Below are 17851 nucleotides of genomic sequence, written 5' to 3'. Positions count from 1 at the left end.
AGTGTCCATGGGGTTAAATGTAAATGGATATTCTATGTGATGAGTAATATAATCTGGGTTAAGGACAGGTTTTATTAAGGGAATACAGCAAACAACACTTGGAAGAATGATGACGGAGCTGAGGAACCATGAGAGCAGGAACATTTATACACAGTAATCAGCGACGGGAGAGAGGTGTAGGAGGCTAACAGACCAGGGTGGAGAACGTCAGCGATGGGATACAGCTGGGGAGGGTTAGGAGAGTTACGGAGTGTCAGCAGTGAGCTCTGCTGGCCCAATCAGGAGGAGACGGGACAGATCGTCACAAGTACTAAGATGCGATGCATCCATCTTCCAAACACTTATCACAAGGGTATCCCAGAGCCAATTACAGGAAACGCAGGGCACAAAGCTGGGGTCCACCATGGATACAATGCCATTTAATCACAAGGAACACTCACAGTTATGGAGTCCGGACAATTTACAGATGCCTGTCTGAGTCGCTGCAGGAAGAAACCCATGTGGGATAAAGAGAGCAAACAAACGCCACACAGACAGCATAGGAGAAGGATGGAAACATTCGACACTGCAGCTGCAAGGCAGCCCTGTTACCCACTGAGCCGCCCCTCACTGGATTCTCATGGTTAAAACAGGACAACATGCCCAATACATTCAAAATGCACATGTGGAGGATTTCAGCCATATGGTTTTGAGTAACTTCTACACCCACGTACCATGTGTGAGATGGAGCCGGCCAGTTCCTCTTATGGTCCAATTCTGCTCATGCGTTACTAAGATTATGGTACTTAGGTCCTCCATCCATCAGATCCTCTTCTCACTGTGGTCATGCTCATCCACTCTGGACACTGTACGCTTGGTAAAAGACTCTCATCTCTGTATCCTTGGTAGCGAAACAAAAAGGGGGTTTGCTGAACTAGATGGGCTGAGACTGGAAACAAAGAGGATCGTGAGGGATCACAAATGGGAGGACTGGCAACCGGGAAGGTCACAGGCAGCAGGAAGGTTTAACATCAATGACCGAGACAAATAGATACTTAAATGCAAAGACTAACGAGGGGCAACAAGCAACACTCATGAGTTTTTTTTTTTTATTAATTCTGTTGAAGCATGGTTAAAAATCAATGTCTGACTTTTATTAGTTAAATTTCATAGAATTTTTATTTATTATTACTTTTGTCAGATTAAAGTTATTTCTGTGACCATTGTGAGTTTTTCTTTCATTGACTGAAGGGTACCAACAATTTTGTCCACGTGTGTAGCTAAGCAATACCTCAGTGACTTTTCAAAACTAGTTTCATGAATTAATTGAGCTGGTGGTGAAATTTAACAAATACATGAAATGGCCGAGGTGAACCTGAGGAGAGGTTTAGGAACCATACTGGTGTTCATCTAGCCATCCAACAAGATATCAGTAACTTTTTGGAGAACATAAGAAATTCCTTTTAGTTTTTTTTGTTTTACTCATAATTTGCACATGTTCTAATATTAAATTTTGTTTTTAATACTGAGAAAATATAAATTTACTACCCAGATAAATAGCTTTAAACATTTCCTATGACTCCCTAAGACTTTTGCACAGTACTGTATATATATCAGGATTCCTAATGAAACAGGATTTATGTGATTTTTTTCTGGTAATTGGTAATCACCTACACTACTTCATTGATGATCAGGTGCCTTTCTGTTGTTGTTGTACTAACGTGACTTATTAAGATTTTATGTTATTTATGTTTACTTAGTTAATATATGATTAATTTGATTATATCATTATCTTTACTAAGTTACCTCAGGACCGCTGTAGGTTTTGAGTTAATAAACTGTCTGCCGTCTGCCGCCCCCTGCTGGCCAAAGCGTCGCCGCTGCGATATCAGGCTGCTGCGCTCAGTGAGCAGAGAGCGCGGATTAATAGAATAGAATAGAATAGAATAAACCTTTATTATCCCACGAATGAGAAATTTAGGTGTTACAGAGCTCTTGCACAAAAACGTAATATAGAACAATAGGAGCAGGTAGATACACAAAGATATAAATACAAATGTACAAAAGTTTTGGAAATAAATAAAGATGTACAGAGATATGTACAAAATGTACAGAGATATGTACACAAGTGCGGGGGTGGGGTGGGGTGTGAATGATCCTGGTTACAGCATGTGATATGTCAGTTAAACATATATGAGTAAAAAAATACTCACGCTAAACTGTTATAATGTCTGACAGCCGCTGGTAAGAATGACCTGCGGTAGCGCTCCTTCCTACACTGTGGGTGTAGAAGTCTATTGCTGAATGAGCTGCTCAGAGCTCGTACAGTCTCATGCAGGGGGTGGGAGGTGTTGTCCATAATGGATGTTAGCTTAGACCGCATCCTCTCATCCCCAACCTGCTCGATGGATTTCAGTGGGCAGCCCAGGACAGAGCTGGCCCTCTTCACCAGTTTGTCCAATTTCCCCCTGTTCCTCTCTGCAATTCCACCACACCAGCAGACCACAGCATAAAAGATAGCAGATGCTACCACAGTGTCATAGAAGGACCTTAAGAGAGTCCTGTTCACCCCAAAGGATCTTAGCCGCCTAAGCAGGTGAAGACGACTTAGACCCTTTTTGTAAACTGCCTCAGTGTTTGTAGACCAGTCCAGTTTGTTGTTTAGGTGAACACCCAGGAATTTGTACTCCTTCACCGTTTCAATGTCCAGACCCTGGATGTTCACCGGTGTAGTAGGAGAAGACTTCTTGCTGAAGTCAATCACCAGTTCCTTCGTCTTGCTGGCATTAATATGAAGATGGTTCAGTTCACACCAGCTGACAAAGCGATCGATGACCCCCCTGTATTCCAGCTCGTTCCCCTCTGACACCCGACCAACAATGGCAGTGTCGTCTGAAAACTTCTGTAGATGGCAAGTGTCCGTGTTGTAATTGAAGTCCGCAGTGTATAGGGTGAAGAGAAAAGGGGCGAGTACTGTTCCTTGTGGGGCCCCCGTGCTACAGACTACCACCTCAGACACACAGTCCCGGAGTCTCACATACTGGGGTCTCCTGGTGAGGTAGTCCGTAATCCACGCAGACAACTGATGGTCCACTCCCGCTCCCTCTAACTTCCCCCTCAGCACTGAGGGCCGGATTGTATTGAAGGCACTTGAGAAGTCAAAGAACATGACTCTCACAGTGCTCCTAGCCGTCTCTAGGTGAGAGAAGGCCCGATGCAGCAGGTAGATGACAGCGTCATCCACCCCGATGTTCGGCTGGTAGGCAAATTGCAGCGGGTCCAGATCCCTCCTGACTAGCGGGCGAAGGTGGTGAAGTACAATCCTCTCCATGGTCTTCATCAGGTGTGAAGTCAGGGCAACAGGTCTGAAGTGGTTCAGCTCCTTGGGGTGCGTTGTCTTTGGGACCGGCACCACGCAGGACGTCTTCCACAGAACGGGGACCCTCTCCAGACTGAGACTGAGGTTAAAGATGTATGTGATGACCTGGCACAGTTGACCTGCGCAGTCCCTCAACAGTCTGGAGCTGATTCCATCTGGACCTGCGGCCTTCCTGGTTTTCATCTTCATCAGCTGACTCCGCACCTGGTCAGTTGTGATGGAGAGGCCACAGTGTAGGTTGTGGGTGGGTGACTCCTGCTGAACGGCATGGGGGGGAGGGGCAGTAAGGCCGTTGGGGGACAAAGGGGGCAGATGGGGTGCCGCTAATATCCCCGGTGCTGTGACTACTGTGGGGGGTTGCAGGGAGGTGTGAAGGAGGTGTGATGAGCTCTGGTGGATAGGGGGGGGTTGGGCTACTGAGTCAAACCTGTTAAAGAACTGGTTCAATCTATTAGCCCAATCCTGGTCGCCAGACTCCGGATCCCCTCCACTCGCCTTGCTCCGTCCGGTGATGATATTAAGTCCCTTCCACACCCCTCTTGTGTTGCTCTGCTGGAGCTGCTCCTCCAGCTTCCTCTTGTATCTGTTCTTTCCCCGCCTTATCTCTCTCCTTAGCTCCTTCTGGACTCTCCTAATTTCCTCTCGATCTCCGGATCTGAAAGCCCTCCTTTTTTGCTCCAGCAGAGTCCTCAGGTCTGGAGTCAGCCATGGTTTGTTGTTGGAGTAACACCGTACTTTCCTAGTCGGTACAGTGTTATCCATGCAGAAGGTGATATAATCTGTTATGCAGGCCGTCAGACTGTCAATGTCCTCCCCGTGTGGGCTGCATAGCACCTCCCAGTCTGTGGTTTGGAAGCAGTCTTTCAGTGCCAGACTCGCCTCTTCAGACCATTCTCTCACATACCTTGTAGTGGGGGGTCGTTTGCATACTAAAGGTATGTATGAGGGAACCAAATGGACCAGGCTGTGATCTGAACGACCCAGTGGGGGGAGGGTTGATGCTCTGTAAGCGTCCTTAGTATTTGCATACAGTAAGTCCAGTGTTTTGTGTTCCCTGGTGCAGCAGTCCACATACTGGGTGAAAGTAGGGAGAGTTGAGGACAAGGAAACATGATTAAAATCCCCAGAGATGAAAAAGAAGGCTTGGGGGTGTGATGTCTGTAGCTGGGACACCACTGTGTGAATTGTCTCACATGCTGCTGCCGCATCTGCCGTCGGCGGAATGTAAACAGTTATCGCGATGACTTGCGTGAATTCCCGCGGCAGGTAATATGGTCTGATGCTGACCGCCAATAGCTCCACATCCCGTGTACAGCATTGCTCCTTAACACTGATGTGCCCTGGTTTACACCATCTCTCGTTCGCATACATCACAATCCCCCCACCTTTCTTCTTGCCGGTCTCCTTTCCATCTCGGTCCGTTCTCACCAGGTGGAATCCCGGTACAGTTACGTGTGAGTCTGGAGTGAGGTGTGTCAGCCAAGATTCTGTATAGCACATCATGCTCACCTCCCGGTACTCTCTCTGAAGTCTTGTCAGCGCCGTTAACTCATCGATCTTATTAGGGAGAGATCTAACATTCCCCATAATGATCGAGGGTACAGATGGTTTGTACCTTCTCTTCCGCTCTCGACATTTAACTCCAGCTCTGCAGCCCCGTCTCCTCCGCCGCAGCTCCCTGGGGATCTCTGGTCTTTCCCTGGGGTGTATCGGCTGGTTACGAAGCGCTAACAGCTGATCCCGGGTGTAAACAATGAAGCCGCTGCTTGAAGAATCTCCGTGTACCGGGTAAAACAGTCCGTAAATGATTAAAAAACAAAAAAGTAAGTTCACAAGTTGCCTTTGACTAGCATACTTGTGATTAGTTGAAAGAAAAGGTGAAAAAAACAAGGAAAATAGATAAGATAGGTTAAAAGAATAGAAGGTGGTCAGAGCTGCTGTAACTAGCTGCCACTCTCGTGGCGCCATCTTGAAAAAGCTAAGTCTGTTACTCAGTTACGTTCTGGGCAGCGCGGAACCGGGACATTAATGGGATAGAATAGGAAGCCTTTATTGTCAGTGTACAGGTAGCAAATACAATATATAGACAGAAATATAAAATACACATATAGAGGGGAGGGGAAAAGCTCCCCCCACTCATCAGGCTTAGATTTCATTACATTTTATTTTATTCAGAATCAGAATTCACTCCATTGGTACAACTGCATGTACTATGAATTAGTTTAGGCAGTTTTGGTGCATTTACAGACAACATAGAACATAAGTCAGAGAAAAACAGTCATTCTACATGTTTGTTCAGCTTACAGAACCCAATTATTAACATACGTCACACTTCAGACAGAGTAAAAAGGGTTATACTGGTTATAAAGCAGAGATTTTACCTTTTTGCCACGGAGAAGCAGCGACATGTGAGACTCTGATACGGTAAAAATGATTCCTCCAGCACACAGTGAGCTATCCCAGCATGCACAGCGACACGGGGGAGTTTGGATAAACCCCAAACCCTGGATAGAGGGACTCAGTGAATGAGGAGGTGAAGCTGTGCAGGGGGGTCAGTCCATCAGAGGAGACTCTGTAGAAGGACAGAGCACCAGCCCCCCAGTCCAGATACACTCCTACTCTGTGGGAGCCTGAGGGCTCTATGGGTATGAGAGTCTGTTTATTATTGTGCAGGACAGAGTAACTGACAGTATTACAGCACAGACCCCATGACTTGTTATTGGCTCCAAGCCCACAGTCACTCCCTCCTTCCCTCCCGATCCCTTTATAAGTGACTCCTATCCAGGCTCCATCTCCATCCCACTCAGCCTCCCAGTAACAGCGGCCAGTCAGATTCTCTCTGCACAGAACTTGGTGGATGCTGTCAAATCTCTCTGGATGATCAGGATATGGCTGCTCTGCCCCCCCATGTCACCTTCCTGTTCCCCCCTGACAGAGACACTTCTCTGTTTGCAGTGTTGGGGTCCAGCGTCAGCTGGCAGGAGTCTGTAGGCAAGAGGAAGAGCGATTGATCCCATGACGAAGCCCAGCATCTCCATCATTATCACTGTCACACCTCACACACTCACTCACACAGAACTCGCTCCAATACACACATTTTATTCCCAATATACTCATGTAGCCGCCCGAGTCTGCGGCGCTCCGGCTGCCCCCTGCGCTGTGAGACACGCCGCGCTGAGAGACTCGCTGGGGCCGAACTGCACTTTAGCCTGCGCTCTATTATTCTGTACGATACATAACATATAAAAAGTCAAATATGTGAATTACCTCAGGAAATGTTGGTCGCCCGCGCGACGCCGGTGGGAAGACGCGCCGAAATGACGCGCGTGTTAAACTAATAGGCTTAATTACAGGTAAATAAAATTACAAACAGCATTCATCAAACATATTAACCATAAAATTACACAACAAAGATTACCACTAAAAGTGAGTTTGTCTTTAGGTCACAATATGAACGTCTTTTAATCCACTTTGGACACACACCTCTCTCCAGCAGCGCGCCGACGCGACGCTCCCAACGCGGACGCATCTAGGCTGGTTCTCCGCAAAGCGCAGCACTCGCGTATTACACCGCGTATGCGTACATGGGAACGTTCATATTTCTCTGGTCAAGCTGTGTACTTTACACATGCGCACGTGTCCTATTTAAGTATTAGTAGTAATTCTGATATTCCCTGCACACGTACCACAGCCGCGAGGTCTGTGTATGTTTCCCTACGTTTTACAAATTCAGAGCGGCAGTTCACGGGGCTGCCAACTTTGATCAACTGGCTGGTGTGAGATTTTCAATTTGGGACAAGTCTGCACACATATGCATACGCGTTTATATGTATGTAACAGTTTTATTACCTTGAAAATTGGCTGTAGGGTTTGCAAACTACCCCAATCCTCATCAAAATAATCTATGTTGGCGTTTAAAGACAAATTTGGAGTGTGGCAGGCGGTCGTCCGCGGAGGAGTAAAATGCATCATAAACGTCCACACAAACACGTCCGCTTGTAAGCGCGCGGAGAGGTACCAATCTGGCCGCCACGTGTTTTCTGTGTTGATTCCGGCTTCGTCTGCGCACTTACATGAGGATAACAAGACGCATGCGCGACGTGCAGTGCCACCAGAAATTGGGGTGGCAGTATGGTCACGTTTTGTCACGGAACATTGTCTTTATTAACGGTACAGATAGTATTAAAGTAGCATCTGATTTTTTTAAGAATGAGTGTCCAGAAGAGCTGTATATTTTCACAGGCAAGAAAAGAAATATTCCGAACACTATTGTGTCCTTCTTTGTACAGCGTCTTCAAAAGAAAGCAGTGTCATGCATACAAGGTACAATGAAATTCTAACCTGAAATTCTTACTTGCCTATTTTCATAAGCAGCATTATTTTTCATACAGTTCCATCCATCCATTGATTTTTCTGCCACTTATCTAATACATAACATATAATCTATTTGTGTGTGTGTGTGTGTGTGGTTATATATATATATATATATATATATATATATATATATATATATATATATATATATATATATCCATCCATCCATTTTCCGAACCGCTTATCCTACTGGGTCGCGGGGGGTCCGGAGCCTATCCCGGAAGCAATGGGCACGAGGCAGGGAACAACCCAGGATGGGGGGCCAGCCCATCGCAGGGCACACTCACACACCAGTCACTCACACATGCACACCTATGGGCAATTTAGTAACTCTAATTAGCCTCAGCATGTCTTTGGACTGTGGGGGGAAACCGGAGTACCCAGAGGAAACCCCACGACGACATGGGGAGAACATGCAATCTTTGTCATCGTCTACTGGATATAAAATATCTTCAAACTGGATATTAAACAGTTCAATCTTGAGAAATAAAGTAGCTATTTTAAATATAGAATAATGAACTGACTTACACTGGAACAGACCCAATACAGAAAAAAGTATTGCAATAATAACATGATGTAGCAAAATTTGTCAGAAGGTTTAGTAGTGACTTGGGCTCGAATCGGAAGAGATGAAGAAAAGAAAATTATAAATGAGATTTACTGCTTTAACCTGCAAACCAGTCATTCGTCTTACTGATACAGAAAAAATTGTAGGAGGTGCCTTACAGAATAAATTGTATGATTATATATAAACATAAGGCAGAAGGAGCCTTTGTTAGATTGTGGCAAAAATGGCTTGAACAAGGTGAGCAGAACTCAGCCTATTTCTTTAGGCTAGAAAGTCAGCAAGCCTATCATCAAGCTAATCATGACTATGTATAGTTATTGCAGTCACTGGATGATTAAATAAAACCAGACAGTAGTAAAACTGCATATAGTTCACAGTACATGGTAAACAAAACAAGTCGGCTTGCAGCTCTAATCAAAGCGTGTTCTTCAGAGCGCCGTCTTGGCTCCTTCGTCCTTGTACAACATTTAATGCCACAACCTCATACTAACAAGTGAGACTGGAAACGAAGGAACCGACCAAGATGGTTTTCTCGCACTGCCCCCCGGTGGACATGACCTTCAGTCCTCCAGATAGATGTAAACTACGCACGCAAGTGTAGTCGTGTCGTGTGAAGTCATGGCCCTAAAGCACAGACTTAGGAGATGTTCAGTGTCACAGCCAGTTTGGGGAAGACTGCAGGTGCCGTCTTAGGACAATATTAATGAATCTGAAAAAAGTACAGTCAGCGAATAGACAAAAAGGGCAAATGTGAGGGAAGGAAGCCCCCCCACCCCCCCCCCCCCCCCCACGGACCTCACTGCCCATAGATACCGTAGCTCACACAAGATAAGGATGCAGATAAAAGGTTTTGATGAGCTGTTACTGAGTGATACCAAAAGTTCCTGCTACCCAAACAAAGCGAGGGCAGTTTCCCAGCTTTCAGCATTACAGTGCATGATGACATCTAGGACAGGCTGGGCCCTTAACCCTCCGCCCGCCGCTTACTTGGTTTGGATCCCCTGCTGTAGCTACAGCCCACACTAGGCAGTGAGGAGCAGCCCCAGTGTCAGCCATTCCTGCTCTGACTGACTTCAGGGGGAACAAAGTGCATCAAAGCCCACAGCTACTCTCTCTCATCTGACTCCAGTTGTGTGTCACCTACACACTGGGTCAGACAATGTGTTTAATACATTAAACTGATCTTTACTGAATATCAGGTCTGTGGCTGGAAAATCATTATTAATGACTGATTGTATTATCAGGATAAACCTTGATTTTTATGCTTTAAACTGAAATGGGGTCAAATGAAAACTATGCAGCAGCCCTGATCAAACCAGCTACTCCTACCTGCCCTTTATCAGTGAGACTAGAGCACTTAGGGAAGGAGGTGGAGCCGCCGCCTTATTTAATGGGTTTGAATTATTTTTACAAGTCAGGCACTACTTTCTGTCAGAAGGGTAATTATGAATCTGAATGAACAGAAATTACATGTGGAGTTCCTCAAGGGTCCGTTATTGGCAGTGGGCAGTGGTGGCTTAATGGTTAGGGATGCGCACTAGTAATTGAGAGATTGTTGGATTGAATTCCCGACCAGCAAGGCACCGCTGAGGGACCCTAAGCAAAACACTGCTCTCAGGGCGCTGAATTAGCTGCCCCTTGCTATGTCGCGATGTCACATATGGGTTAAAAGCAGAGGACACATTTCGGTGTTGTGCACTGTGTGCTGTGGTGTGTCAACACTGATCACCAATTAGAATTATAATCCTCACTGAGCCTCTTTGTTCAACATCTACATGCTTCCATTTGCTCAGATTACGGAACACTATAAAATCTCTGGAACACTTAAGGCCATGTTGTTAGTAATAAGAAAAAAATTCACAACAAATAATAATCCATTGTTATGCATTATAATCATGGCTTTAAATATTTATCAAAAGGCATAACACATTATAGGCATGCTTATTATGCACAATGAATGATGTTTGAAGCTCTCTTCTTTAGTGCACTATAAATACCTTCACAATGCATTATAATGATCAGTATAAGCATTAAGGATGCTTTGTATTGCATTATGAAGGTATCTATAGTGCCTTATAGTTGAGTGTGTCATAAAGCATTCATAAAGCGTTATAATGATGGATATAATGTGTTATGCTTTTTATAAATATTTATAGCTGTGTTTAGAATGCTTTATGAGTGCAGTATAATTAAGCAATAACACACTGTATAAGAAGATACTCCGGTATATCATGGCTGTAATTCGGTCAAAGGCACAAGGCTATAGGCCACCACAAAAAATAAAAAAATAGTTCTCATAACATCAGTGCAAGTGGGAGGGGCCATCGTGTCCAAACCGTCCGCATACCTGGATAATTCAGTCAATCACCAATATAGTTTTGTCTAATATTTCCGGTGGCAACAGTAAAACAACTAGCCAGCTTATTATCGGAGTAACTTTGCATTGTAAATGAAAACCATGCCGCAGATTATGAGGCAGATTGCAAAGTTCAGTTATTGGCATCTTTAATAGCGTGATCATTAAAAGGACAGTTGGCAGCTTATAAAAACTTATTCTGGAACAGAAAAGAACAAATCCCACAAAACGGAATACATATGAACCTTTACTTTCACTGTCAACTATGTTAATTTTTTAAACTGGTGGAAACACAGGCAGGTTCTGAAAAGGCATCAAGTGACAACCAGCCCAGCACCGGCTCCATGTTGGTGGAAATGAGGCATCAGTACAGTGTTCCCAGGTCCTGCCCAAGGTCTGCTTAAGATCCACCCAACGGAAGCTGAAACCAGCCCAATAAGAGTGAGAGAGAGAAGGATTTCTCTCTAAACCAGATACGGAAAAGCTTGTTCATGTGTTTATTTCCAGCAGGCTAGACTATTGAAATGGTGTCTTTGCAGGTCTTGGTAATAAATCAGTCAGACAGCTGCAGCTCATCCAGGATGCTGCCACCAGAGTCCTCACTAACACCAAGGAAGTGGAGCATATCACACAGCTCCTTAATCACTGCACTGGCTTCCTGAGCATCACAGGATTAATAATTAAATATTACTTGTGTACAAGGCACTAAATGGCACTAACTTCCTTGAACCTTGTGAAGCATCCAGACCCCTGAAACTTTACTCAGTGTCCCAGAATGAAGACCAAACAGGCTGAAGCAGCTTTTAGTCTCTATGCTCCCTGTCTGTGGAACAAGCTTCCTGAAGACCTGAGGTCTGCTAACACTGTCAGTTCATTATAATCAGGGCTTAAAACATTTCTGTTGCTGCTTTGTTTCAATAAATTAAATCAGCAGGAGTTTAGTTGTACGCTGCCTCTACAATCTCACTTCTTTTTAGTTAACTGTTTATTTGTGTTTTGGGCTTTTAAACTTTTTTAAATTGTTTTTTAAATTGACAATGAACGTGTTTGTAAGTCCCACACCAAAGTTCCGAAGTATCGAAAAAGTACCACAGATGCAATGATGCTTTTGGTACTGGAACTTCTGGTACTGGTACTCGACTGGAAGTCAATGGAAAAGGGAAAGAACCAAAAGTACCAAACCTGGTGCAGTGGAAAAGCACCCTGAATAAACTTACCTTACTTTGCAATTGGATTCAAAGTCCACTGAGATAAAAAGCTCATGTAAATGTGAAAGACCAGGAGGCAGCGGGAGAGAGAAAGAGAAGCTCCACTAGCAGTAGAAAACGAAACACAGTAAAACACAGTAAAACACACTCCACCTCATACAGGGAGAGAGAAGCGTGTGTGTGAACAGACTCACAGTGTAAGAATTCTGCTCTGGTCCTGGGCACTAATACTGGTAGGACGGTGTCTTTGGTAACTAGAAGGAGACAGAGAGAAACAGGGATGTGAGTAAAAGGAATTTACTTGTGGGAGATGGACTTCACTCACTGTGGAGATAACAGCAGTGGGGTATTATCATTATGAGGGACAATCACAGGCATTTTAACAAACTGCAAATCATGGTAAGTTACACATAATACAGATTTTTGGTTTCTATAATGTAGAAGAAACATGTTTCATGTGATCTGGGTTTTGCAGCCAGTAGAATGTGAAGCTCTTTCACCAGTTATCACAAAGATTTAAACTTATTGTAAACAAACTGACTTGGTCACACAAATGTGAGGCTGACTGTACTGCATACTCTCTCTGCACGGTCTACATCGGGGGGGGGGGGGGGAAATTCTACCCGCAAAGTCCAGTGTGTACGCAGGTCTTTGGGGTAACCTTTAGGTCAGCTGTTCAACCCCAGGTGTGAGACCCTTCAGCCAATCAGTCCTCTAATTAGTAATCCAGCAAAAGCAGCCCTTTCTGGGTAAGATTGGCCAGCCCTGGTCTATATTAACATGAACAGACTAGAAAATGTATTAACCTGGGTGATGGATCTCTGCCATTTTCATTCTGCAAAAATTCTCCAGTTGGTCTTTCATCTCAGAAACCACCTTCCTCAAATTCCCAAAATCAGATCTGGGACTGACAGAGATTCTGGGTCCAAATCCAGCCTCAGGAGTGACAGGAAGAGCCTGGCGCCTCTACAGACACACAGTCTGATTAAACAGCCTCATCAATACAAATGTGTATTGCAATCTAATTAACAGAACCTTTAACATCTGACCAATGACAGACTAGTTGAAATACAAATGAGAACATGCATCCATTTGAATACTCTGGTTTTTTTATTGCCAAAGTAGCTGTTCTGTTACCTGGAGGAAATGGATGTGATCCTCTGTGTGTGAAAGCTGCTCCAGCTCAGAGTGTCTCCTCTTCAGTTCATCAATCTCCTGCTTCAGTCTCTCCATGTCTCCTTCAGCCTGACTCACTGCAGCCTTCTCCTGATCTCTGATCAGCTTTGTCACCTCAGAGCGTCTTCTCTCAATGGAGCGGATCATCTCAGTGAAGATCCTCTCGCTGTCCTCCACTGCTGACTGTGCTGAGCTCTGTTGGTGACACAGGGAGCAGAGGACAGTAAATTACAATTGGCCCCTTTTGAGACTCCAGAGAGCCTCATTGTACAATAGAGATGTGAGCTGACAGGAGGTATAAAAACAGCACAGGGCTGAGGTTTGGAGCGACACCATGCTGGACGCCTCAGGTACTGAAACCCAGCCAGCATTGATTGGAAATGATCCCTCATTAAGCTCATACACTGTCAGCTGCAGGGATTTGGCAGAGACTGGTGGCTGTATGGGGCAGGTTGGTTGTCACCATTAGGTCTCAGTTTAATAGGTGACTTTTTTAGTGTTTATTTGCATTACGCTGGGTTGTAAAAAGTTGCATTTTTCTCAAATGGGCATTTATGGTATTTTTTTAAATAAATAAGCTACTACTGCTGCAACACTTGGTTAAACTCTGTAATCCAGCAACTCTATCCCACTGACCCAGAATAACCCAGAGCAGCATTAATTTGATTAATCCGCACAAGTCTGTAAATCTGCAATCTGTTGAATCTGAAAGAAGATACAATATGATCACACGCCAGCTGTTATCTTCTCCTCAGGTTCATACTCACAGTGATTGAGGCCACAGCCTCACTCAGCTCCTGCAGCTCCTTCTCTCTCATCTGAATTCTCTGCTGAAATTCCCTCTGTGTTTCATCCATTTGTTTCTACAGATAGGAAACAAGACGACAAAACAAGTTTGTTTCATTAGCTGAGATTACATTCATTTATCATCCTGTCCAAGGTGGACCCCAGCCTTGGGCCCTATGCTGCCTGGGAAAGGCTCCAGGCACTCCCCCTGACCCTGACCTGGATTACCGGATAGGAGATGGATGGATGGATGGATGGATGGATGGATAGATGGATGGATGATAGATGGATGGATGGATGGATGGATAGATGGATGGATGTTCATTAATGATTTATTGACTGTAGGTAGGATACAATGGACATAGACCCTTTGGTCCTGTTTCCACCTGGTATTAACATGCGTCCTGGGTGATCCAATCACAAGTGGACAGCACTAATTACCCAGGACGCATTGAAGATACATTGAGATCCAATCACACAACCCACATTGGGAGGTGGTCTGGGCTGCATATGGCCACATTCTTATAGCAATGTGAAGGCGAATGTGTCCTGGGCTGCACTGCAGGACCGGCTACTCAACTGACGTCCTATTAGATTGATGTCAGATCGCATGTGTGTTGATAATGGGCCACTGTGTATAAACTGCGCTGTGAACAACAATAATGCATCTTTTCTCCTGCAACCCTAAAAACTCTGAATCCGCTGGGAAGTTGGTTTAATATTGGACTGTTTGACCCATTCATATGGAAACTGTGTCAAAGTCTGCATCACTGATGTTCCACGCAAATTCAGAAAGGAAAATGTGTAAAATGGGATTCATTAAAGATTCTTCAGAATTTGAACATATCATATATTTAATGTGCATGTTGGGGCGCAGCCTGGTGCAGGCAGGGAAACAAGGTGAGGATCCACTTAAAAGCTCCAAGACAAAGGGAATTAAGGAGACTGAACCAAACTGGAAAGACACACAATAAAGGAACAACAAGGGGTCAAAACTCACCAGGGAAAAAGTAGCTAAGAAAATGACACGTGGACTAACAGAGGGAATGGGGCAGCTAGTGATGTTAAGCTTGACAATAAAAAAGCGATTCACTACATTCTGAAGCACAGCTTCAGTTTCCTTCGTTCCACCCTGAACACGTGACCATGGTCATCTGAAGCTTCATTCTGCACTCAACCATGTGACTGCTTTGGAAACTGAAAATGTGGCACAATCCTCATTACCGGTTTCAAACCTGTTGTACAGCACATAAGTTGTAATCATCATGATTTTATAATAATTCATTTTCAATAATTAATTTAATAATAATAATAATAATTATTATTATTAGTCATTATTGTGTCCAAGGTTCAGTTTACTTGTATGAATAGATAATATCAGATTTGGGTGAGGGTATTACCCAATAATCTGTATAATTTTCCCAGTATAGAGACCAAGAAACAAATGATTGATGAAGCTTTGGTAAATATGCACAACCCTTCACCATAGTGGATAACGCAGGATTTAGGGAGGTTGTGGGGATCCTGGATCCAACCTACATTCTCCCATCCAGGCAAACATGAAAGGGTTTGGTGACAGAAACATTTAAGATAGAAAAAGAGAAAGCAAAGGAAGATGTGAGAAATGCCAAAGCAGTAAGACTAACATCTGACATGTGGACATTCATACATATGGAAGCTTATTTAGCAGTCAAATGCCATTTTATAAATGATAAGACTGAGCTGTCGACCGTATTATTGGGAGCAGGAAAATTCCCAGAGTCTCATTCTGCAGAAAACATGGCTGCAGTCGAGGCAGCCTGATGGAGGAGTGGGGAATACAGAATAAAGTCCGATGGCTCACACTGACGCTGCACAAAATGTGATTGTCTGTGTCAGACACACAACCTGCATTGCAGGTTTCTGTAGCCAATCTAATGCTCAGGCTGCTGTAGCGAAATAACATAGACAGATGTGAGATAATTAACCAATAACAACAGTGCAGGGAAAACAGGCAACAAGTGCAGTAACTTATATTAATGAACACAAGACTAGGAAAACTCCCACAAACACTGAAAGTAAGAAACACACACAAGGAATTCAATACTTAGAAAGTACAGAAACATGTGGAACATAATAAAACAAGGCACAAGCTTCACAAGCAGAACAGAGAACTAACAAACACTGGGAAGAATAGAAAAGCAATAATTAAATGAAAGAGGTGAGGTTGGTTCCTGACCTGCCTCAAACCCATAACCAGCTGGTCCCAGCCTCTGTGTCACACACTCATCCCAATGAGCCAAATGCAGCCATGTGGGGAAAAGGAAGAACACACTAGGGCCAAAGACGATGAGAGGACAAAGGGGATGGACAGCGATGGCTGCTGGCCACACGGGGAAGAGACACAAGGACAGGCACTGAGACGAAGCTTCATTATTTATGTCAAAGCTGCTCCACGCGTTATTAATATTAGTGAAATGTGCCGGTAAAAATGACATGAAGGTAAAATTAAAGCATGTAGGTAAGAATGTGTGTTCAGTAGCCTAGCAAATGGATGTGTGAATAGAAACATATAATAACAGTGTAATTGTTTATATCGTTTTATATTGGGCTGTCCGGGGGCTTGAATTCCTGGTTAGATATTCAGTCCCACTCCAGCCCTGACTACTTTTACTTCATTTGTTCCAAGTCAGACATAATTCAGCATATCAGACAAAACAATGAACCTCTTTGTTAATATTTTCATAAATTTTGAGCTTCACTGGTTATCATTGAAAGCCAAAATATTATCCTATGGCAACCAACACAATGCTTTAAAGGCTGAACCCTTTAACCTTGAATAGAAAAGTATTAATCTACGTACATCTTAGTACCGAAAGACCTTTTTTAACATGTACATTTGTACTGTGTTGAAGTAGGTAAGGTAAGGTAAGGTACGGAGGTAAGGAGCACACACTGAGTACAGTGCCTTACCGCACCCACCACACGACGAACCACCTCAGGGCTGAGAACCTGAGTGCAGCCGTGTAGTGGGTGACACCTCAGCACCACACCAGTCCCAATGGAACAGTGTGAGTTTTATCCGGTGGCTGCAGTGCCAATCCTGCAAAACACCTCCTGATGCAGTATAAATATGCATGTGGATGATGTGAAAAGTTAAACTTTATTGTGAAAATATTATTTAATAATAATAATTGTCTAATGAAAATCGCGACATTATTACGAAACAATAAATTGTAAAATTTAAAAATTATACATAGAAGACAAGTGTTATTATGAAATATAATTTTATGAAATTTATGAAATTTTATGAAATTATTTAAAAATAAAAGGATACATTATTGAAATATTGATCATTTTATTTATATTTTTTCATATACTTATTATTTTATTTTGAGTGTCATGGCGTCCCGTACAAACATCTTCGGCGGGCACGGCCTTACTGTACTGTGGCTCTAGTGAGTTCTTATGTACTATGAAGGGTTACTGGCTTCTCGGGGTAACTTGTCGGATGTAAGGTACCACAGTTTAAATGGACTTCATATTCGTTTACTTACATTTTGCCCAGACTACCTACCTTAAATCCGACAAGCTAGTAACCCCGCTAGTAAGACCGGACAAGTAGGTCATGACAACTTTACCGAACCAGACTTGATCTGAGTGTTTCGTAGCAATTACACTAACAGGTGTTAAGACAAAATCCATTTATTTAAAATTAACTTTTAGATAATAACAATAATTGATACTTTCACTGATCCCTTTGGGGAAATTCTTTTAGATAGAAAGGGGAAATTCTTTTAAATTAGCCTGACCTGTATCTCCGCCCTTCCTGTAGCAGCTGAGACTGTATCATGGCCTCTGTGTTCATCCATCGTACAGAGATAACAGATACACTGCTGGTCGGTACGGCAGTAGACCTCCAGCGGTTTGTCATGGTGGGAACAGACCTTGTCCTTCAGATGGCCGGTGGCATCAATGAGCTTGTGCTGTTTTGCATGGTGGAGTTTATTGTGAAGCTGCAGGTCAGTTTCACAGTAGGAGGCCAT

At 43.8% G+C, this 17851-nt stretch overlaps 1 protein-coding gene across 1 annotated transcript; it reads right to left on the bottom strand.

The window, feature by feature from the left end:
• Positions 1 to 5504: 5504 nt before the first annotated feature.
• LOC125722024 (tripartite motif-containing protein 16-like) lies at positions 5505 to 17851 on the bottom strand. The gene is made up of 6 exons (XM_048998273.1): positions 17618 to 17851; positions 13808 to 13903; positions 13002 to 13235; positions 12671 to 12830; positions 12059 to 12118; positions 5505 to 6343 (listed from the first exon to the last, which is right to left on the bottom strand). Exons 1-6 carry the CDS (start codon positions 17849 to 17851, stop codon positions 6240 to 6242), a joined length of 888 nt encoding a protein of 295 aa, XP_048854230.1. The 3' UTR covers positions 5505 to 6239.

The sequence above is a fragment of the Brienomyrus brachyistius genome, unplaced genomic scaffold, assembly GCF_023856365.1.
Source record: "Brienomyrus brachyistius isolate T26 unplaced genomic scaffold, BBRACH_0.4 scaffold36, whole genome shotgun sequence".
Classification (NCBI taxonomy): domain Eukaryota; kingdom Metazoa; phylum Chordata; class Actinopteri; order Osteoglossiformes; family Mormyridae; genus Brienomyrus; species Brienomyrus brachyistius.
Note: the sequence above shows the minus strand (reverse complement) of the source record. Positions and strands in the feature narration are given on the sequence as shown.